A 23,363-nucleotide genomic window follows, 5' to 3' on the forward strand; every position below is an offset into this window, starting at 1 on the left:
CCTATTCCCAGTTTTCACTGATGGATTGAAAGTTCAGTGCTCCCTACCCAGACTCTCTTGGAAGTGTGGTGACTCCTTAGAAGAGCAGACCTCCCCTGGGTGTTATAATTCGTATCTGATTGTGATCATTTTAAATAGCCCTATTACTTCATAGTACCATGTATGATTCCAATGTGGTGGTGCCAAGGGCTTTCTGGCAGGACTATTACTTGTGAAATTAACTCAGCCTGGAAGGCCCATACCTCTTAGATAATGTAATATAAGGACTCTAATCTAGAAACTTTTCAACTGAAAACATAACACATATCTGACTGTTTCGAGTTTTAGGTTTTAGAGAATCAAAGATTTCTGTGACATTTTTAATACCCCTCAAGTCATGTTTTGTTTTTATGCCACATTTTCTTCAGGATCACTTATTTACACTCTGGGAAAATCATTTTTTTCTTATATAATTCTTTGAAAAGCTCCAACATTAAATAACTGAATCAAGTTGGAATCTGCATTAGGTCACAGGTTTTCCTTTTTTTATTTTTTGGTTTTCATTCATTTAAAAAAAAATTGTAGCGTTCCTACTAAGTGTACTCAGCACTTCAAGACAACAAAGATAAAGCACTGAAAGAGTTCTGAATTTAGAAAGCTTAAAACTAGTACAGGTTCGGGCCGGGCGCGGTGGCTCACGCCTGTAATCCCAGCACTTTGGGAGGCCGACGCGGGCAGATCACAAGGTCAGGAGATCAAGACCATTCTGGCCAACACGGTGAAACCCCGTCTCTACTAAAAATACAAAAAAGTAGCCGGGCGAGGTGGCAGATGCCTGTAGTCCCAGCTACTTGGGAGGCTGAGGCAGGAGAATGGTGTGAGCCCAGGAAGCAGAGTTTGCAGTAAGCCGAGATCACGCCACTGCACTCCAGCCTGGGCGACAGAGCAAGACTCTGTCTCAAAACAAACAAACAAACAACAACAACAAAACTAGTACAGGAAATAAGACGTGTGACTGACATGCGTGGCAGAAAGTGAGAGGTAACAGAATTCTCCAGAATTCCTACCCGGCTGGGAAGATAAGCAAGAGTTTTATGAAAGTGGCATTTGACTTGGGCCATAAAAGCTTAAAAGGGTTTTAATACGGAGAACAAGGAAGAGGAGACTTGTTCTTGGAAAACTAAGGCTGGAAAGACAGAAGGACTCGGGATTGAGAGTCTGAATTCGGTTGGCAGCAAGAAGCCATTAGAAGACCGTGAGGACCATGCTGATCCCGTATGACATTCTACAATATACATCTAAGAGACAGATAGTCACAGTGAACCAAGAAGCAGAGAGACTTCTGTTGGTTTGCTAACTAGTCCTCTAAAATCTATTTTCTGAAACAGTCTATTGTCAAGTAAATTACACTTTCAAATATCTCTAGGCTTCCATTTAATGTTCATCCAAACTGGCATTTAAAGCACGACAATAGGAAACGCGCTGTATGTGAAAAGGAGCTGAATAAACGTGCTGAGAGCCCCCAGCTCGCTAGAAATTCAGGTGAATAGCACAAAGACTTTATTTGCATATGGGAGATCCAGAGAGCTTGTGCAGAGACCCTGGGTTTGGAGGAGATGCTTGTCAAGAGGTGCTGAGAACCCCTCAAAGGAGGGGTTCACACTCATTCCCAGAGGCCTGGGTGAGAGCCCACGGGGTCCCCGTGCAGCGGTGCATGTGGGAGGCAGGGCTACGTGGCCCCTCACTCACCGGTAACGTAGAAGGCTTTGTAACGCTCCAGGCGGACAGTCTGCAGGGCTCCAGACTCTCCAGCTGCCCCGCTGTTGGGGTGGAACAGCACCTGAGAAAGGGTGGCAGAGCTTACTAATAGAAAAATGGGCAGAGCTTGGTGACTCACGCCTGTAATCCCCATACCTTGGGAGGTCGAGGCAGGAGGATCGCTTGAGCCCAGGAGTTTGAAACCAGCCTGGGCAACACAGCAAAACCCCTCCCTACAAAAAAAAAATACAAAAATTAACCAGGCATGGTGGTGCATACCTGTGGTCCCAGCTACTTGGAGGCTGAGACGAGACGATTGCTTGAGCCTGGGAGGTCAACACTGCAGTGAGCTATAACCATACCACTGCACTCCAGCCTAGGTGATAGAGCGAGACCTTGTCTCGAAACAGCAAAACAAAAAATCATGCTAGATGATGCTAGATGCTCCCTGGAAAATATTATTGTCTTTTTCAGAATCTGGTCTCCCTATCCCTGTGCCCAAACAAACACTGACAGACACAAGCCTGGAGTCCACACCAGCCGAATCCAGGGAGCCTGTGAAGTTGTTATTTTGCTAGTTAATGGATGGGAGTGGGTTACATCTCTGGAAGAGGAGGCAAAAGGTCTCACTAGGTAGGTCAGATTTCTAGGCCTGAAACCTGCTATGTACTTTGCAAAGCCCACAGCAAAATGCAAATCAGGGATATCTTGTTCACAAACTTAAAATTTCATGATGACCACGGCAGAGCTTTAAACCAAGCACAGGGTCCCTCCAAGTGTGGGGCTCTGTGTATGGAGCACCAGTCACAGGCCCACAAGGCCACCCTGTCTGAGTTCCAACGCCTCAGGGTCAGGATGAGCCCTGGAGACTCACTTGTTTTACAAGTATTTCCAGGGATTCTGATGCAGGTGACCCTCAGATCTCTTTGAAGAAAGGCTTCTTTCGCATCAAGTCAATTTTCCAACTCTCCCTTGAGCAAGGATGGTACAAAAGAAGGCATCTTTGATTTCCCCAGAATCAGGCACAGCCCAGACTCTGGTCACAGACGCCCACAGCTATGACTCAATCCGACTATATTTGGACAGAGGAAATCTTTCCTCATCAGGTCACAAAGAAAAGAATTACCCTACAGAATGGAAACACCTAAATCAGGGTTCTCGAGGGAAGGATATGAAAGAAAATAAAAGGCCAGCGTCCTTGGTAGTTTGGTGGGTCTGGGCTAAAAGCCATGAGACTGCCTTGGTATGAACCACAACCGTATACAGGGCTGGAAAGGCACTTACATGATTCAAAGTTTCCACGAGACTTTTAAAAAAATGAGAAACATCTGTTGGAGCAGTAAACAGCTGTCTCCCTGAGTTTTACAGCTCCGAGAGGATGCCGCCAAGGTAGGGCTCCTCCCCACACCTGCGGCTTCCAGGTTCTCGTGACAATCCCTGCACATATCCAGGGCGCGCGTGATGACAGCAGGTTCCTTCCAAACAGGAAAAGAAGTCGTAACTGAAAACCCTCACTTCTTCCATCCCTGCAGAAAGCCAAGCCTCTTCACCGCAGGAGACTGTTTTGTTTCCTTCTTGAGACAGCAGGAAGTGGGAGATTTGGAAAATCTATTGTCAACTGACACACGATGCACTCGGACATGCAGAAGATGGGAGTGAAGGCTCGCTGCTTCAGATCAGTCACACTACTTGGGTCTCGGTCACAGAAATTCCATGAGGGTGGGCTGCTATATTCCCACTATTTATGTGGTGTTACCAGAGGCAACTTCCAAAATCCACGAGGAAGCAAAACTGTGGGATGGCTCATTCTCGGAAACATAGATGGACTTTGGACAATTTGTCTATGCATTCTTTTTTTCATTTGAGCAGACCCACTATGGCTTTCTTGTTTATATCAACATAGGAAGGAAGTTGTCAAAAGTACACATGAATCACAGCTCTCCAGATGCCTGGTTCAAATTTCAAAGATGACTTTATCTTCTGCAAACTTGTTTTGCCTTCCTGGTGGCCTTTCTTGTTCTATTTTATCTTGTTTTGTTTTTTAAGCACGAGAGCGTTCCCTTACCTCAGGTCCTACAGGCTGCTGATATAGCATCCCCCGAAGGCGGGCTTCTTCTCCATTCAGGTGGGGATGCGCAGCTCACAGCCTCCAAAGGGGGTGGATGGGGGTGATCAGTTTGCCAGCCACCCCAGATGATGTCTCTCGCCACTAGGGGCCTCTCTAAGAGAAGCGATGGGCGTTCTGGACATTAAAAGGCAGCTTGTTTCCTCAATGTATGGCTTCCAGGGGCATGCCAAGCATTTCATGACCTACAGCAGCCCCAGACTGTGTTAGGCTGGGCAGGTGCAGAGCTGTTAGGGGAAACGTTCCTTCATTGACAATTCTGGACCTGACCATGACAACCTGGGGCTAAGATACAACCCGACCAGTGGTGATGTTACAACCTTCAGCTTCCAGCTGGGAGTCAGGAAAGCACAAAGCACAGGACATTTGGTTCTAAGCTGTGCAGCCCTCCGCTTCCTGGCCCTCATGTCTCTCCAGGTGCCCCTCACTGCCTAGACACAGACCTATCAAGATCAGAAGCAGGAGGTTGAGCTGATGCAAGAATATGCAGCATGGTGTCAGCTGCTGTGGTTTTGAACATCACCACACAACGCCCCTAGAGGTTGATGGAGTGGGTTGTGAGAAGACCATCCAGTGTAGAACCGGAGCCCATTATGCACATGACACCTGTCAACTCTCTTGCTTCTCTCCTTAGCGCTTGGTTACTTGGTTTGCCACAGGGAAGGACCCGATTGCTGAGAAGCGTTGGCATATTGTTTCCAGCTGAATATCCAGGAGTTACTTTGAGCTTCTAGAACTGAAACTGTTTCTAAACCAACTCATATTGAAATCCTTGTAAGCCCAGGATGTATCTGAGGGTGAATACAAATTGTGCTTCTTTTAAAATGCATATGTATACATGTATGCATGTGTTACAGACATAGGCATCTATGTACACATATGTATGTGTATATCGATAAACGCATGTATATACATATGTATACATGTGCATACACATACATATAATATATGTGTATATCTCTATGTATGTGCCTGGATATATGCCTATGTATCCATGTATGTGTGTGCATGCATGTGTATACATATATGTGCATAGACATCCATAGGCATACATATGTACACATGTATAGTGTATGAACATAAGCATACGTATATGTTTATATAGACACATGCATATGCAAACATGTGTATGCATGTATGGTATATGCATGCATATGCATACATGTGTATATATGTATGTTTACAGATGTGCATATGCCTACATGTGTATACATGCATGGTATATAAACATGCATATGCAGGCCAGGCACAGTGGCTAACGCCTGTAATCCCAGCACTTTGGGAGGCCGAGGCAGGCAGATCTCCTGAGGTCAGGAGTTTGACACCAGCCTGGCCAACATGGTGAAACTTCGTCTCTACTAAAAACACAAAAATTAGCTGGGCCTGCGTGTGCCTGTAATCCCAGCTACTTGGGAGGCCAAGGCAGAAGAATCGCTTGAACCCAGGAGGTGGAGGTTGCAGTGAGCCAAGATTGTGCCGCTGCACTCCAGGCTGGGTGACAGAGTGAGACTCCATCTCAAAAAACAAAATACAATAAAATAAAATTAAACTAAAACAAAACATACATATGCATACACATGTCTAGAATATGCAGGCACATGTATAATACACATGTATAGACATATGCACAATATGCATACATGTAGGTATGTATAGCATATTTTGTGTGTGTGTGTATATATAATTCCTCGTATTCTTACCTTCCAGCCTCCTCCATAGCTATTCCAAATTTGAGACAATTTGTTCTTATTTCTTTAGGCCTATTACTTTGCTTCAATAGAGAGAACTGGCCAGAGAAGACCAAACCCAAATTCCGATCCAGTGCCTACCCATGTTGTCCTCAAACTTCAGAATCTTATCTCAAGTGTCTTTGCTGACACTGCAGCCATGCTCTGGGAGACTGGGTGTGACCCACACGTGCCAGCCCCATGTGCTCTTAACCTTGAAGATACCATCAGCTGCTTCCCACAATCTGGAAGCGTGGCTGTTTCTTTCTGGGCCATGTGGTGTGGTTAGGGAGCAAATCAGTCCTGACTCCAGCTGCGTTCATCACCCCATCATACATCCCCACGACGATGCTGTGACTTGTATCTGGTTTTCCAATCTGGCTCCTGGGCCTAACCCAGCTGGGCACTAATTAGGATGGGGTCTCTGCGAGCCTGCGCAAAACTCCAGTTAGAGCAAGAGCAGCGCTCTCCTGTCTGAGAAAGGAAGTTAGTACATGAAGGAGCTGGCTTCCACAGGCAGTACCGACAACGTCAAGGAGACCACAGTCCTTGAAGCACTTCCTGATGACCCCAATTATTCCTAGCAGCCACGGTAATAAACACTCCAGAGCACCTCTCCAATGACGTCTGTGACAACTCTCCAGGGTCACATACTGCTAACTTCCAACCACAAGGCGGAAACCATCTTCCTGCTTGGCTGCTCCTGCTTAGGGAGAAGCAGGACTTCAGAAGACCTCTCAGATCTCATCCAACAACCCCTAAAACCTGCATTAATGTGCACAGAAGTGCCGATGGCCCATAGAAGACTCATGTTTTGGTTTGCTGGGGGAGGCTGGGTGGGAAGGACAGCTTTGATAACTACCAGCCACAGGACATTTGTGTACATTTGAGTCACTTCCATGTGACCCTTAGCAAAGACATAAATAGACCCTTTGATGTGTGGGTCCCTCATCAAGAAGCCATGCATTTGCAGGGCGTTGCAGAAGGGACTCTGTGCTCCTTCCGCCTCCTTGCCTCCTGCTTCCTCTTCCTTTTGGTGAAAGGAAAACACAGGGAAATTACAAGGAAAGGCCATGAGGCCTGACATTTCCTGGCTGTCACTGCCAATGAGTGCTTCAGAGTGCAAAAAGGGGACATTGAGGAGGTGACGCTGGGAAGTGGAAGCCCAAAGCCATTGCCAAGGACTTCTTGGTCAAGAACAGGCTGCAGGTTGGACACAGTGGCTCATGCCTGTAATCCCAGCACTTTGGGAGACCGAGGCAGGCTGATCACTTGAGGTCAAGAGTTCGAGACCAGCCTGAACAAGATGGTGAAACCTCACCTATACAAAAATACAAAAATTAGCTGAGCATGGTGGCATAGGCCTGTAGTCCCAGCTACTTGGGAGGCTGAGGCAGGAGAATCACTTGAACCCGGGAGGCGGAGGTTGCAGTGAGCTGACATCACGCCACGGCACTCCAGCCTGGGTGACAGAGCAAGACTCCATCTCAAAACAAAACAAAACAAAACAAAACAAAAAACAGGCTACAGAGAGTGTGCTGAGCCCTTTAGAGCTGGGAGAATGTTGGATGTAAGGCCCTTGCTGGACCTGCCATCCAAAGGGTCTTTCACCCATTTGTTCATTTGGTCCTTCATTGGTTCATCCAGGTTGCATGGACTGAATGCTCGCTGACTGCAGGCAGTGAGAACTGAGAGCTGAACTCAATGACTCAGATTCTTGCCCTCAAGAAACTTCCATTCTAGAGGGAAAGGCTCACAATAAACAAGTTGCAGACACTAGTCAGTCATCTCATCTAACAAAACATGCTGGGTAGTTATGTTATTAAATTAAATACATGACAGAAAAGTTGCCCATTATAGGCAATGAGAACATATATACACCCACCCTAAGCCAAATTGTTAAATATAAATCTGGACTGGGGATTGGGGGTGGAAAGAGGCTCATCTCAAATGCTTCACCTTTTGGGGTCTGAACCAGCCACTTGTTTGCATCTTCTGAGGATGGTTCTGTCTGCACAGAGGTGAGAGGCAACAGACCAGCCTCCTAAAGAGCCTACGTGTGGGCACGTACGTCTTCCACTTACCCTGTGCCCAGGCTGTGACCGGCCAAAGAGCACCTCGGAGATGTCCACACCATCAAAGTGCCGTCCTTGAGGTAAGTTGGCCTGGGCCAGTGCTACCACAGTCGGAAAAATGTCCAGCACACTGCAGAAATAACAAGACTGAGTTGGCCCCAGCTCTCTGACTCACTCTCTGACCCTGCTGTGTCAACACCCACCTGAATCAGCCCAGAGCAAGCACCAATAGCCTCTCCTATGGCCTGGCTTACCTTCTCTACCTGTTTGTTTTTCCTTTCAGTTCCACCTGGATTTCTGCTCCTACAAGAGGCAGAATGATACAGTGGTTCAGCACCCAGGCTCTGCAGCCAGGTGTTACCTGGGTTGAAATCCCAGCTCTGCCACATATCTAGCCTCTCAATGCCTCAGTTTTCAATTCTCTAAAATATGTATGATATTTTAATAATATAGTAGTGCCCCCCATATCAGAGAGAGACACATTCTAAGAGCCCCAGTGAATGCCTGGAACCTTGGATTGTACGGAACCCGATTGCCATAAATCAAACATGTTTATTCATTACTTTTTTTAGAGACAGGGTCTTGCTCTGTCATCTAGGCTGGAGTGCAGTGGTGTGATCATAACTCACTGTAACCTCGAACTCCTGGGCTGAAGTAATTCTCATCTGACTCCAAGAGTAGCTGGGACTACAAGCATGTACCACCACACCCACAAAATTTCTTTATTGTTTTATTGATTATTTGTTTGTTTATTTATTTATTTATTTATTGTAGAGACAAGGTCTTGCTATGTTGCCTAGGCTGGTTTCAAACTCCTGGCTTCAGGTGATTCTCCTGCCTCAGCCTCCCAAAGTGTTGGGATTACAGACATGAGCCACTGCACCCAATCAGAACACATTTCTGTTCATGTCTTCCACTCAAAAATGTAATGACTTTTCCACCTTAACTAAGTACTTACCATGAACTGTGGCCATAACTTTTGCAGTTTGAGGCGCAACAGCAAAACTAGCACAAATTTCTTTTTCCTTCTTTACAATTTCATGGATAGGAGATTCATTCTTGGTGGCTTATGCCTGTAATCTCAGCACTTTGGGAGGTCAAGGTGGGTGGATCAGTTGATTTTGTTCTGACATGAACAAAATCCACCAAAGTGTGAATAATGGCTGAACAATGGTGATGTGAACAATGGGCGGTTTGAGACCAGCCTGGGCAATAGGGCAGAATCCCATCTCTACCACAAAAAAACAAAAAGAAAAAACAAAAAAAACAGAAGATTCATTCTCATCATAGATCTTAACAACCTCAGCATATAATTTCTTTTTCTTTCTTTCTTTCTTTTTTTTTTTTTTAAATGGAGTCTTGCTCTGTTGCCCAGGCTGGAGGTGCAGTGGTGCAACCTTGGCTCACTGCGGCCTCTGCCTCCAGGGTTCAAGCAATTCTCCTGCATCAGCCTCCTAAGTAGTTGGATCTACAGGTGCATGCCACCACACCCAGCTAATTTTTGTATTTTTAGTAGAGATGGGGTTTTGCCATGTTGGCCAGGTTGGTCTTGAACTCCTGACCGCAAATGATCCACCTGCCTCGGCCTCCCAAAGTGCTGAGATTACAGGCAGGAGCCACTGCACTCAGCCTTCTTTCCTTATTAAGTCAAGAACTTTCACCTTTCACTTAAAGGAAACACATTTCGGCTTGTCTTTGGCATATTCGAATTACCAGCATCACTACTCTTGCACATTGGGGTCATTAGTAATTAAAAATAAGTATGACGGGAACACAAGCCCTGCTATACCTTGACAATCAATCTGCTAACTGAGATGGTTACTAAGTGACTACCAGGCAGGTAGCGTACACAGCGTGTATCCACCGGACAAAGGGCTGACTCGTCCTGGGCGTTAGGGGGTGGGACGGTGCCAGACTTCACCACACTCCTCAGAATGTGCACCATTTAAAACTTATATTCATTTCTATAATTTTTCATTTAGTATTTTTAGACCATGGTTGATCACAGGTAACTAAAACTGCAGAAAGTGAAACCGTGGATAAAGGAGGACTGTTGTATTGGTGCCCGCTTACAGGTGGTTGTATGCATGAAACACACATGTAAAGCACAGAGAAGACCTGGCACTCAGAAAGGACTCACTGGATGTTTATGTGTTAATGATTCCCAAGGGTAATCCCTGTGAGCCCATCTAAGAACTGAAGGGTTCTACCTGTCACCAGCTTGGTGACAGCCATTTGCTTAGAAACAGTGTGGGACAGGTGTCCACAAGAGAATATTCACTGCATTTTCCATTGGGTGGGTCTCTGTATTATAAAAGATTTAGTTTTTGTTCAAAATGCCATGATACGTGAAACTTTCCAGCCTCTCTATTTTAGCTCTTTTAGTCCATTACAAAGTAGTGACTGTGGCCAGGTGTGGTGCCTCACACCTGTAATCCCAACACTTTGGGAGGCTGAGGTGGGTGGATCACCTGAGGTCAGAAGTTTGAGACCAGCCTGGCCAACATGGCAAAACCCTGTCTCTAGTAAAAATACAAAAATTAGCTGGGTGTGGGGACACATACCTGTAATCCCAGCTACTTGGGAGGCTGAGGCAGGTGAATGGCTTGAACCTGGGAGGTGGAGGTTGCAGTGAGCTGAGATTGCACCACTGCACTCCAGCCTGGGTGAAACAGCAAGACTCTGTCTCCAAAAATAAATAAATAAATAAAAATAGTGAATGTTTACGGTAGAAAAAATGAGAGCATTCGAAAATGTAAGAGAGAACAACACACACTTAGTCCATCACCCAAAGGCAGCCATTGTTCGTATTTTAGTGGATTTTGCTCATGTGACTTTTTTTTAAGTCATATGGTGCAAGGTTACTCTACCTGTGGCACATCCTCCTCCAGCCTGTTGTGCTCGTTTTGGGGGAAAAAAGGTCTTCAGCAAGAATAGAGAGGCTGCCCCTTCAATAGAGCCGTTTATCTGATGGCCAGGCCAACTGGAAGTCAGCGGGGCTTATTGGAGCCAGGAGGGCTGAGCTAATGGGAAGCTGGACTTTCCCAAGAAAGAGGCCCTGGTAGCCCTGAGGCTGGGCGCAGCAGCAGACTTCAGGCTTTTGCATGCACCGTTCACCGGGAAGCCTCCAGGGCCACAGATCCCCACTTTCCCCAATCAGATATCTGAGGGGCTGGGGGGATATCCGCCCTGTAAGGGGGCTGCAGAAAGGACCTGCTCTGAGGCTCCGTCTCCTGTTGGCCACCTCCTTCTCCTCTGCAGGGCTCTACCTACAACCCCAGGCAGAATCTCTCCAGTGACTACAGTACAGAGGGTTTCTGTTTGCCTTTCTCTCCCACAGTCCATGGAGCTGGTGGCTTCTCTCTTAAGAAACAAGCTGCAGGACCTGGCATCCCACTCTGATGCAAAGTCAAGAATGCAGAGTCAGCACTCACAGAGCATGGAACAGTCCAGAAACCTGTCCAGAGTCCAGGGTTCCTGCCACAAACCGGAAAGCAAAGAGGACCGCAAAGCAGTCTGAAAAGGCCGCGGTGGTTTGGAGCTGTTTGATCGAGTTTTCTCTAAATTGTGCCCCTAAGAGAGATCAGCGTCACAGATGGGTCAAATCAGTCAGCAAGAGAAACAGGATCTGCGTTCGATTTTGGAAAGTATTGTGTACTTTCTTTGTCCATCTGATTCCCCCCCACCACTCTCTCCTGGGGTTTAGCATCCTAATTATATAGCGCTGAATCTAATGTTCACGGAATCCTAATGTCTCAGACTTTGGCAAGAACTTCAGAGGTACCTAGTCCACCCAGAGCCCAAAGCAAGCCTCTCGCCCATGAGAAAAGCTTCAACATGTCCAGTGACTCAGGCCACTCAAGGCAACCCCATCCCCATTTGGCAAGCTTGGGCTGTCTCAAATAGTCCTTCCTTAAGTAACAGAAAAAGCCAAATCCCTGAGCTTAGCCCAGGAAGAGGGAGACACTCCCTGGCACTTGCAGCCCAGTGTCATCCCAGGGCTGCGCCCCCAGCCTACATGTGAACTTGAAGAAAGCATCTGCTCTACTAAGGCTGCCAAGGGCACCCCAGCTACTCCAAACCTCAAACTCCACCGAAGAAATTGGGCCTGGGAGTCTTTAAAACCTCAGAGAAAGAGACAAAATAAATACAAACCTATACTTTAAAGTTTCCCCTGTTCATTTCGATGCCTGACTTTTGGCAGAGCCACATTCCAGCTTTCATGGCTCCACAGTCCATGAAAGTGAAGGCAGTCATTTCTGCCTTCATGGGTCTCTTCCTCCATTAAAAAAAGAAAGAAAAAAAAAAAAAAGAGGGCCAGGCGCAGTGGCTCATGCCTGTAATCTCAGCACTTTGGGAGGCCAAGGAGGGTGAATCACCTGAGGTCAGGAGTTCAAGACCAGCCTGGCCAACATGGCGAAGCCCTGTCTCTACTAAAAATACAAAACAAATTAGTCAGGCATGGCGGCAGGCACCTGTAATCCCAGCTACCCGGGAGGCTGAAGCAGGAGAATCACTTGAACCCAGGAGGTGAGGTTGCAGCGATCTGAGATCATGCCATTGCACTCCAGTCTGAATGACAAGAGGGAAACTCCATCTCAAAAAAAAAAAAAAAAAAAAAATTCCAAAATTCTGTGGACTCTGGCACTGTGCCTCATGGGTCTGATGGAGAAGTGGTTCCCGGCTTTTGATGGGACGAAACCCCACTTCAGTGGGGTTTTGGCTGTGACAAGGGCAGCCATGAGCCCACTCATGATGACAGGAGAGGGCTGAGATTCCTTTGCACAATGGCACAAAAGGCTGTCCTCAGAGTGGGCAGGGTGACATCTTTGCAGGTTGCATTGCCCTTATGAAAATATGTACTTTTTCTTTCCTATGGCACTGGCCAGCCCAGGCTCCGAAGGTTGTTCATAGGAAGGGTGCATATTGGTGTTCTTATCCAAGGAGTTGCTGAAGGAGCCTAGGAGTGGAGATGGGGCAGTGGCAAGGAGGATGCAGAAAGGCCTTGCCTGCTGGGCAGATCGTTTGAGGCCAGGAGTTTGAGACCAGCCTGGCCAACATGATAAAACCCAGTCTCTCTACTAAAAAGACAAAAATTAGCTGGGTGTGGTGGTGCATGCCTGTAGTCCCAGCTACTGAGAAGGCTGAGGCATGAGACAGAAGAATCACTTGAACCCGGGAGGCAGAAGTTGCAGTGAGCCAAGATCATGCCATTGCACTCCAGCCTGGGTGCCAAGAGTGAAACTCCATCAAGAAAGACAGAAAGAAGGAAAGAAGGAAGGAAGGAAGGAAGGAAGGAAGGAAGGAAGGAAGGAAGGAAGGGGCCACGAGGTAGCCCAGGGGATTACCTGTTCTGGCTACACAGCAGCTTTAGTTATTTTTCTCTTTCTTTTCTTTTCTTTCTCTTTCTTTCTTTCTTTCTTTCTTTCTTTCTTTCTTTCTTTCTTTCTTTCTTTCTTTCTTCTCTCTCTCTCTCTTTCTCTTCTTTCTTCTCTCTCTCTCTTTCTTCTTTCTTTCTTTCTTTCTTTCTTTTTTTTGCGACAGAATCTCACTCTGTTACCCAGGCTGGAGTGCAGTGGCACGCTCTCGGCTCAATGCAACCTCCGCCTCTTGGGTTCAAGCAATTCTCCTGCCTCAGCCTCCTGAGTAGCTGGGATTACAGGCACGGGCCACCACACCAGGCTAATTTTTGTATTTTTAGTGGAGACAGGGTTTCACCATGTTGGTCAGGCTGGTCTCAAACTCCTTACCTCGTGATCCACCCTCCTTGGCCTCCCAAAGTGCTGGGATTACAGGCGTGAGCCTCCGCGCCTGGCCTTAGCTGTTTTTCAAATGAGACTGTTTCAAGTCCTTTTTGACATTTTGGTCACCTCATACTTGCCCCAGTTCATCTCTGAAGGATGGATCCTCATTCAGAGCAGAGATGGGGGTCTCCCAGCTCAGAGGCAGAGCAGGCCCTTCCCCTTCTTGTATATGGCTAAGAGAGCTTCCGCTAAGCCGTAGTTCTCAGCCAGAGTGAGTTCATCCTCCCCGGGGACATTTGGCACTGTCTGGAAACATTTTAATTGTACAACTTAGGGGGTGGGGTGGGGATACGATTGGCATCTAATGGGTAGAAGTCAGGGCTGCTGCTAAACAACCTATAATGCACACAGGACAGTGCTCCAAAACAAAGAGCGATCCAGTCCAAAATCTCAACCACGCCACAGTTGGGAAAGCCTGCATCACAGTTTTAGGTTAAAACTACTGCAACTTTTTCACATGTGCTGCCAAAGCCCTGCCCTCCTGAAGGTAAGGTAGCCCCTAAAGAAAGAGCTTTCTGTCTGGTCTGCTCATGACTGCCACCTCCCCAGTCCCTGGAGTAATGATTGACCCATAGTTGGACATGGCAATAAATATCTGTGGAATAAATGTCTTTTCCCCATTCTGCACTTGTGTCTGTAGAGGCGGGTCATGTGCAAAGCCTTTCTTTCATCTTATGACATCACCCGGGTGCACACTGATATGAACATCGGTTATCTCTAAAACCAATGGGATCCATGTGAATGGATCCCCCACCCCCTCTCCCACACATTCTCTTTTACTTTTCTGTATTCATATTTATATCAACCTGACCACTCTCTGATGCTCATAATTCCTCAAGGCCTCAAGGATATAGGTTTAAGGGACTCTGGCTTTAGCTCTTAGTAGCTTAAGAGAGTTATCTCTGATCTGGAAGATGTATATTCCTCAAGCAATAGAATGAGAGTAGGGGATATGCAGTCGGGGCGGGGGACGGGGGAGTGGTGGGCTGGGCTCCCAACAGCATGAAGCATTAGCATCAATGTCTTGAATTTGGATCATGCTACCATTCTCTGTCGAGCTGACCCTGAGGTGTCAAGGGAAACAGAAACACACACACAGCCTGCCCAGGCAGTAAGGAAACTCCGCCCAAATTTGCTTAACATGGATTCACATGGGAAACAGCAAGAGGGTAAATCTATACAGGTAAAACTGACTGGCTGAAATCCAGCCTAATTTAACACCAAACACTAGCCTTGGCTGGGTGTGATAGCTCATGCCTGTAATCCCAGTGCTTTGGGAGGCTCAGGAGGGAGGAGTGCTTGGAACCAGGAATTCCACACCAGCCTGGCCAACATTAAGAGACCCCGTCCCTACAAAAAATTTAAAAATTAGCCAGACAGAGTGGCGCATGCCTGTAGTCCCAGCTACTCGGGAGGCTGAGATGGGAGGATTACACGAACCCAGGAGTTCGAGGCTGCAGTGAGCTCTGATCTCGGCACTGCACTTCAGCCTGAGCGACAGAGTGAGACCCTGTCTCTTAAAAAAAAATAATAAATAAAATGTATATGTATGTGTGTGTGTGATACACTATATATTAGGTTGGTGTGAAAGTCATTGCGGTTTTTGCTACTAAAAGTAATGGCAAAAACCACAATGACTTTTGCACCAACCTAGTGTATGTCCTAGGAGGTGCCGATATGGTGTACTGATATTGTCCTGGTACAATTCCAGGGGCCCTCAGGCAGACACTGCCTTGTACCAAGAACTCGCTGCCTTGGGTCACCAAACCATCCCCTCAGTCAGCTGTCTCCTCTAAGACCCTACATTATCAACCAGATGAGACACTTTTATCATGGTTGACTGTAGATGCAAACACCATTCTCCAATGAGAAGACACTGCTTGGCTTTCTGTGATGCAACTTGAGAGACGGCTGAGTTACTTGTGCAGCCCAGCCTGTGAACACTTGGCCCCTCTCGATAAGCACTTCGACTACATCAAGTCAGCCCTATAAAAAGCAGCCTGCCTGGCCCTTTTCCCAGGCAGCCTGACATCACAGATTCCAGGCTCTGCTATTGTTGTCACACCTGCTGGTGCCCGCTGACAGCACGCTGCCCCTCCTGACTGTACAGGCCTGACCCAGAATTCCTGGGGGGCCCACAGGCTGCCAGGGGTGACGCCCACCCACCCCATACTTTGGCCCTCAGAGCTGTTTACCCTTTTCCCCTGGACTTTGAGTCTCTCCCCTCCTCCCCATTGGATCTCGGGAAGTCAGAGGGTGCCAAGAAAGCTTGCCTGCCTCTACTCAGCTGTGTTCTTTACGCCAGGACTCGCTGGGCTAATTGCAAAGAACCTCTGGAATTAGGAAATTGGTCTTTAACCAGCAGTTTTCTGAGCACATGAATGAGCACAGGGTTCTACGGAGGGTCCCCCTTGTTAGTAAACACAGGGCAGAACCACAGAGAGAAAGGTCCTCTCTGAATTAGTGAAATGTCCCCAGGATAAGTCATAGTTCCATAGCTGGGAAGACATTGCTTTCACATAGACGCTGTACAGCCAAGCTCTTTGCCATGGAGATGGCCTCCTGGATCTCCCTTAATGCAGGGATAAGAGTCATGGTGAGATATCACATTTACCTGATGTGATGGGCCTGCAGTGAGCTTTCAATAAAGGAAGCACCCAGACACTTAGCTCATTGAGAAGCTTCATGGCCAGAGGCAGGAGGAATGTCTTCACCTAAGGATGCATTCTTTCCCTAATGGCCCAGAGGGGCCACCTTTCTTCTCCACCCTCCTCCAGGGAAAGTGGACATCTGGACTCCTTTCTTGGGGCCATCGAATCGCTAGAGACTAGCTGGCTTCTCACAGCCACCCCTAAGACACCTGCCTTAACCCCAAGGATGGAATAATCAGGGCTCAAAAGATCTGCTGCCTCGGTCAGCTTGGCCCAGGCTTAGAGGGGAGATGCTGCTGTTGCCGCCTTTTCTGCGACTTTCTCTCCAGCAGACACAGCCAGGACCCAATGCTGATGTACGTGAAACCAACCAATCCCTTCTTCACTCAGGCATTATTCCCAGAAGATGGCTCGAGTCCCACTTCACTGTTTCTCCCTCCCCTCCCCTCCTGTCCCCTCCTCTCCCCTCCCTTCTCTTCTCTTCTTTTCCCTTCTTTTTAGAGACAGGGTCTTGCTATATTGACCAGGGTAGTCTCAAACTCCTGGCCTCGGCAATCCTCCTGCCTCAGCCTCCCAAAGTGCTAGGATTACAGAAGTGAGCCCCCACGCGTGGCTCCACTTCACTATTACTTTCATTACTTCTGCAATCAGTCTTGGAAGTGTCTGGGAACACCTGGAAAAGGCAAGTGGGTGAATGACCTTCCTGAGGCCTCTAGCCACCCATGCCTCCATCTAGCCACCCATGCCTCCATGACTTTTCTTGCTCTGGGCCCCGACATCTCAAGGTAGTTTGGGTCTCATACCTTAACAAGGCAGTGCTGGTGACATTAACTGGAACTCTGCCAGGCCAGTAAGCCAGTGCCGGGACCCGGTGCCCTCCTTCCCAGGTCGTCTGCTTGGCTGGACTTCCCCCTGTGAGAGGAGGGGAGCAGCTGGTTCATCCATGGTGATAACTCCAGATTTCTTTTCAGCTAAGAGTTAGTCTCTGGGAGAACCCCTTTCTGAGTTTCCAATAACGCCAACAAAGGAATGACTTTTTTGGTAACTAGCTATTTCCCTCAACTAGCTAGTGTCTTTCAATATATGCTTTTTATTATACTGGACTTCAGATGTGAAACGTTGCCTCACTCTACTGAATCACCTCATTTTATTTTCTTCATGAGACCTTCTCCACTGTAAATTATTTTTTTCATTTATTGATTTGCATGTTGTGTGTCTCAACACCATGACACTTCATCAGTCTCATCCACCTAAGACATAGTGGGGCTTAACGAATCTTTGCTGAGTGAGTGAACTTCTCTTCCTCGTGATCATAATGTGACTGTCTGTTTAGGATGAAGAAATACAACTATTAAAGAAGAGAAAAAGAAGGAAACTTCTGCAGCTATTTGATCTGCTCAATGTCCAAGAACCGATCTGGCATGGATTTTATGGCTTTATTTTGTTTTGCTTTGCTTTGTTTTTCCTTGAATTAATGAGTTGTTCTGATGTTATGGAGACAATGTCAGTAATAGCTCCAACCTCTTGCCTCCTGGGGGAGGTAAGAACCAACTACGTGCAATCTATGAATTTCCACTTTGGTTATTAAAGGAATTATTTTTGTAGCCATTAAGTCAAAAGCGACCACCAGTATAATGATGGCTAGTGGGTTGGGAGAGATGAGGTCATGGTTGATGGAAACATCCTGAATACATGTTGGGTTGCATGAACCATGGCCATCCCACCACCCCCACACACACCCCACCCTCATCCTGGTTAAGCCAAGGGCCAAGGATCCCACAAAGTTAGCGTGTGCACGGCCTTTCCAACGCAAGTGCTGTGTGTGGCTGACACACACTGTGGTCATGCAATTTCCCTTTGTTTGGCTGGTGTGAATAATAAAAGCAATTATGTGGGGAGGAGCGTGGGGAGGAACAAGATGAAGGCTTCTGTCGCCCTGTACTAGCACTGCTGCAAACGGAACCTTTGATGTCCCTGGCCCAGCACACCACACGGGAAATGCTCAGCATTCTTAGGACTTTTTCATAACCAGCTTTGGAGTCCCTCAAGTTTTGAAGTAAGAAACAAAACACAAAATAACTTACGTCCTATGGACTGTTTATGTTTAAGGGTGTGGGGTTCAAAAATCCAATTGGGGTCTCTGCAGGCTGAGTGAGACGCTCTTTGATCTAGCCCAGCATTTCTCAAATACATCCTTCCTATCGAGAGCCACGTCTCCCATAAATGCATATAGCTCCCTCCAATTTATTCACGCACTTGGAACAAAGAATCCAGAACTCCAGCAAGCATAAAACACATTTCCACGTGGCTTTGGAATGTATGACTTATGCTTCAGCTTAGGGCCAAAGAGCAGGGAGGAAGCATCCGCTCAAAAGCATGTGCTGGGGCTTCGTGGATATTTCCAGCCCCATGGGGGCATCTTTGTGGATGCTTGGGGTATGGGTGGGTGAAAACGGGGAGTCTGTTTATCTGCATGTCCATGGTGTACAATATTCAAATAGTCTTGCTTAACCTTTGAGGCCAGATGCTAAGGAAGGATCAAGGCTGTAGTTCCAGGAAACAAGCCATTAGCTCTATTGGTCCAGCAGAAGGCACTGGGGTGGGCAATGGCACCAGGGTTGAACATGGGATTTGGTCTCTGCCTCCAGGATGTTTCCAGAAGGGTAAACTGATCTTTAATTAATAAATTTGCTCATCGGTCTTCACCACTAGGGATTCTTCTCGTTTGCCACAACCTTTTGTTTTGCTCTCTTGTAGCTGACTGGCTTTCCTAATATGCTCTTCAGAGAAAACCATTTCAATGTGCTGGTCTTATTTCAGCAAAGGATTGAAAGCTGGAGGGGTTTGGAGGAATCCAGCTAGTTATAAAACAGGTGTAGTCAACAAAGCAGACAATCTCCTTGCAAAAGGTTCAGGAATTAGGAGAAAGAAAAAGATTGGCTGAGAGAAGTCCCTTAGTGTGGTCACTTAAGGAGCAATCCCCTCTTTCTGTTGTAGAGACTAGTCGGCCAGCGCAGGCTACACCCTGGGTTCTGGCTCTAACAGGAAGACACAATTATATATGCCAGCCATGCAAATGATCACAGGCCCACAGATCTTGTATTCTAAAGGGATTCGTCTTAAAAGGGTCTAGGGTGTGAACAAGCAATTCTTAAATATTTATGTATCACCCACAACGCAGATACTGTCTTGCTATAAATTCCAATTTCTCACTGGTACTCCTAGGAGTGGACAAAACTTACAAAGATCTGACTAGCATTCTGTCAGCCCCTGGGGTTGTATAGTCTAATTATGAGATGCATATGCTTGTATCAAACAGGCGTGTTGTGTTTCACCTGCACCAGCAAAGGCTGAATTCTAAGGTAGCTACTCCTAATCCCCCAATATTCTTCAGTAATACCTGCTCCCACTAATGGGTAGTTATTCTAAATTAAACATAATATGAATAACAACAACAATAGCATCTCCTATTTATTGAGCTCTTACTAAGTACCAAGTTAAGTGCTCCTCAACATAAAGATACATGCTTCCTGGTATTATCTCATTGAATCCTTATGACACCCTCTCAAGTTAGCCACTATGGGGAAACCAAAGCTCAGAGAGGCTAAGTAATTTGCCCCCAAGTCACATAGCTAGAAAACGATAGAGCCGGCTGGGCGTGGTGGCTCACGCCTGTAATCCCAGCACTTTGGGAGGCTGAGGCGGGCGGATCACGAGGTCAGGAATTCGAGACCAGCCTGACCAATATGGTGAAACCCCATCTCTAGTAAAAATACAAAAATTAGCCAGCCATGGTGGCACATGCCTGTAATCCCAGCTACTCAGGAGGCTGAGGCAGGAGAATCACTTGAACCCGGGAGGCAGAGGTTGCAGTGAGCCAAAATTGAGCCACTTCACTCCAGCCTGGGTGGCAGAGTGAGACTCTGTCTAAAAAAAAAAAAGAAAGAAAGAAAGAAAATGATAGAGTCAAGATCTGAATGCCGGTCTGACTACACAGCCAGCACCCTCACTCACTAAACCTAGGGCAGTGGTTCCCATTTTGGATATGTATTAGAATCACTGGGGAGCTTTTAAAAAATACTCATGCCAAAGTCTCTTTCCCAGAGACTGTGATTTAATCGGCCTGCAGTGAGGCTCTGACATCAATATCTTCTAAACCTCTCCTGGGGCTTTAGTGTGGAGACCACCCATTCCCAGGGAAGGAGGGCAAGGGGCAAGATAGGGAAGAGAATACAGCACAGTTCAAAGTTAAATGTAGCTAATGGTCATCGTCACCGCAGGCTTTCTGTTGCCCACGCCTTTATACCTCTATGCCATAGCGTCATAAATATGACCTTATAAGTCATAGTAAGAACAATAGATAATCCATAAATGAAACTTCTAATCACTTTTCAATTTCAAACACTATTCATTCATTTAGATAAGCTTCCATACTTTGATCGGGCACTGGCGCATTAAAAGTGTTAGTTGCCTTCGGCTTTCTGTCGAGAAATGCATGTCTTATGGCCATGAGAATGCATTTCTATGCACTCACGGTTACTTATGACTCTAATTAAAGCAGAGCCTCTTACTTAAAGGAATAAATATTTAGCCACAGCAACCAAAATATAAACAAAACCATGATTCATGAATTTGCTTATTTGTGCTTCTCTGGTTATGGAAGTGAAGTGGTATTTTATGATGCATCGAGACAGGGGCAGGCCGAGGAAGACTCAGCACTGCCCACGCGGAGGAATAGTGGTCTTTCTTGGCTGGGACCCAAGGGCCATATTTCACTGAGTCAGAAAGGCAAGGCAGCAAACAAGGAAATTCGCAAAATTCTCCACACAGAAGAATCACCACAAGAGATCTCATCTAAGATACGGATTTCTGGGTCCTATCCCCAGGAATTCTAATTTAATAAGTCCAGGGTGGGGCTCTGATTCTAGGTAATTCTGATGTCAGTGGTCTGAAAACCAGAGTTGAAGAAGTATTCAATGAATAATTAGGACAATGCCTTTGGGGGCAGGCAGGTCTCCAGTGGCACCCCTGCCAACCAAGTGGCCTTGGGCAGAATTCAAAACCTCCCTCAGTCTCAATCATCTCAGCCAGGAAGCAGGGAAATGATTGTACAGTTGACCCTTGAATAACACAAGAGTTAGGGCACTGACTCCCACGCAGTTGAAAATCTGGGCATAACCTTTGACTCTTCCAAAACTTAACTACTGATAGCCTTATGTTGACCAGGAAGCCATACCAATAACATAAACATTCAATTAAGACATATTTAGTATGTTATATGTATTATATACTGTAGACTTACAATAAAGTGAGCTAGAGAAAAGAAAATGTTAGTAAGAAAATTCTGGCCAGACACAGTCGCTCACAACTGTAATCCTGGCACTTCAGGAGGCCAAGGCAGGAGGATGGCTTGGGCCCAGGAGTCCAAGACCAGACTGGGCAATGTAGTGAGACCCCCTGTCTCTATAAAATAAATAAATAAATAATTAGCTAAGTGTGGTAGTCCCAGCTACTTGGGAGTCCTAGCTGGTAGTCCAAGCTACTTGGGAGGCTGAGGTGGGAGGATTGCCAGAGCCCAGGAGGTTGAGGCAGCAGTGAGCTCTGATTAGATCACTGCCCTCTAGCCTGGACAACACAGCAAGACTCTGTCAAAAAAGAAAAAGAGGAAAAAGAAAGAAAGAAAGAAAGAAAGAAGAGAGAGAGAGAAGGAAAGAAGGAAGGAAAGAAAGAGAAAGAAAGAAAGAAAAAAAGAAAGAAAGAAAGAAAGAAAGAGAGAGAGAGAGGGAGGGAGGGAGGGAGGAAGGGAAGAAAGAAGAAAAGAGAAAAGGAAGGAAGGAAAGAAGGAAGGAAAGAAAGGAAGAAAGAAGAAAGAAAAGGAAGGAAGGGGAAGGGAAGGAAGGAAGGAAAGGGAAGGGAAGGGAAGGAAGGAAGGAAGGAAGGAAGGAAGGAAGGAGGAAGGAAGGAAGGAAGGAAGGAAAGGGAAGGGAAGGAAGGAAGGAAGGAAAGAAGGAAGGAAAAATCAAATTAGACGAAAGACAAAATATATTTTCTATTCATTAAGTGGAAGTGGCTCATCATAAAGGGCTTCATCCTCGTTGTCTTCACGTGGAGTAAGCTAAGGAAGAGGAGGGGAAAGAGGAGAGGTTGGTCTTGCTGTCTCAGGGGTGGCAGCAGCAGAAGAAAATTCATGTATTAAGTGGACCCACGCAGTTCAAATCCGTGTCACTCAAGGGCCAACTGTATTTATCTCATAGGGTTGTGGGAACAGCTATATAACATAGTGTACATAAAGCTTTAAGCAAGGTACTTCTGCATAATGCCTGCCAGAGAAGTGCCAACCAAATTACCTATAGGGAGAAAATAGCAGAGAGCACAACCTCCGACAGTTTGGTTTGGCATGCATAGTGTTTTTCTTTTAACTAATGCTGAATGTCATTTGGCAGGGTCCTCTCTCCAGTTTATTGAATTCCTAACACTGCCCATGACTGACAAAAACAAACATTTGTTCCTTTGTATCACCTGCCTGGCCCACAAAGCCATTAGCATTTGTGACTGGGTAGCGTGCCTATTCTGAGGAGTGCACATTCTAATAACCTTCTAAAGCAGCAGGCTCTCAGCCCAGTGCAGTGGCTCGCACTTGTACTACCAGCACTCTGGGAGGCCAGTGCAAGGAAGATCATTTGAAGCCAGGAGTTCGAAACCAGCCTGAGCAATAAGCAAGACCCCTCTGCCCCATCTCTGTAAAAAAAAGAAAAAATAAAAATTTAATGTTCCAGGCATGGTGGCTGTAGCCTCAGCTACTAGGGAGGCTGAAGCAGGAGAATTGCTTGAGCCCAGGAGGTCAAGGCTGCAGTGAGCCATGATCACACCACTGCACTGCAGCCCGGGCAACAGAGTGAGACCCTGTCTCTACAAAAATAAAATAAAGAAGCAGGCTTTGTTTCTAAATGTAGTATGTCCCCTTGCCAAGGATGCCTACAGTGTACTCGTTTTCTAGAAACACAGGGCAGCCTGGGACTCCGGCTGGCCTGGGGTGGCCCTGAGGATGGGATGAGGACATTCCACTAAGCCTGGTGGCCAAAGGCCCAGAAAGAGACACAGTTTGACTTCTGCTGGGTCTCCATCAGCAAGCCCAGGCCCCAGCCAGGGCCAACAGCCAGAGTCCCTTATCCCTCGCTCTCTCACCCCATGGCACCTCTGACTTTTCCCCGCCCCACCCCCTACCCCAAACGGGACAGAAAGCC

At 46.7% G+C, this 23,363-nt stretch overlaps 1 protein-coding gene across 3 annotated transcripts in view; it reads right to left on the bottom strand.

Annotated features, from left to right (window-relative positions):
- Positions 1–23,363, bottom strand: part of ARSG (arylsulfatase G) — a 143,470-nt gene that overhangs the window by 7,485 nt on the left and 112,622 nt on the right. For all 3 annotated transcript variants that reach the window (XM_033183866.1, XM_033183867.1, XM_033183868.1), the window contains 3 exons: positions 16,923–17,031; positions 7,674–7,794; positions 1,729–1,819 (listed from right to left, as the gene is read on the bottom strand). In XM_033183866.1, the coding sequence (XP_033039757.1) occupies positions 1,729–1,819; positions 7,674–7,794; positions 16,923–17,031 (321 nt within the window). The remainder of the gene's footprint in view (positions 1–1,728; positions 1,820–7,673; positions 7,795–16,922; positions 17,032–23,363) is intronic.

The sequence above is a fragment of the Trachypithecus francoisi genome, unplaced genomic scaffold (genome assembly GCF_009764315.1).
Source record: "Trachypithecus francoisi isolate TF-2019V2 unplaced genomic scaffold, Tfra_2.0 Lachesis_group20, whole genome shotgun sequence".
Classification (NCBI taxonomy): domain Eukaryota; kingdom Metazoa; phylum Chordata; class Mammalia; order Primates; family Cercopithecidae; genus Trachypithecus; species Trachypithecus francoisi.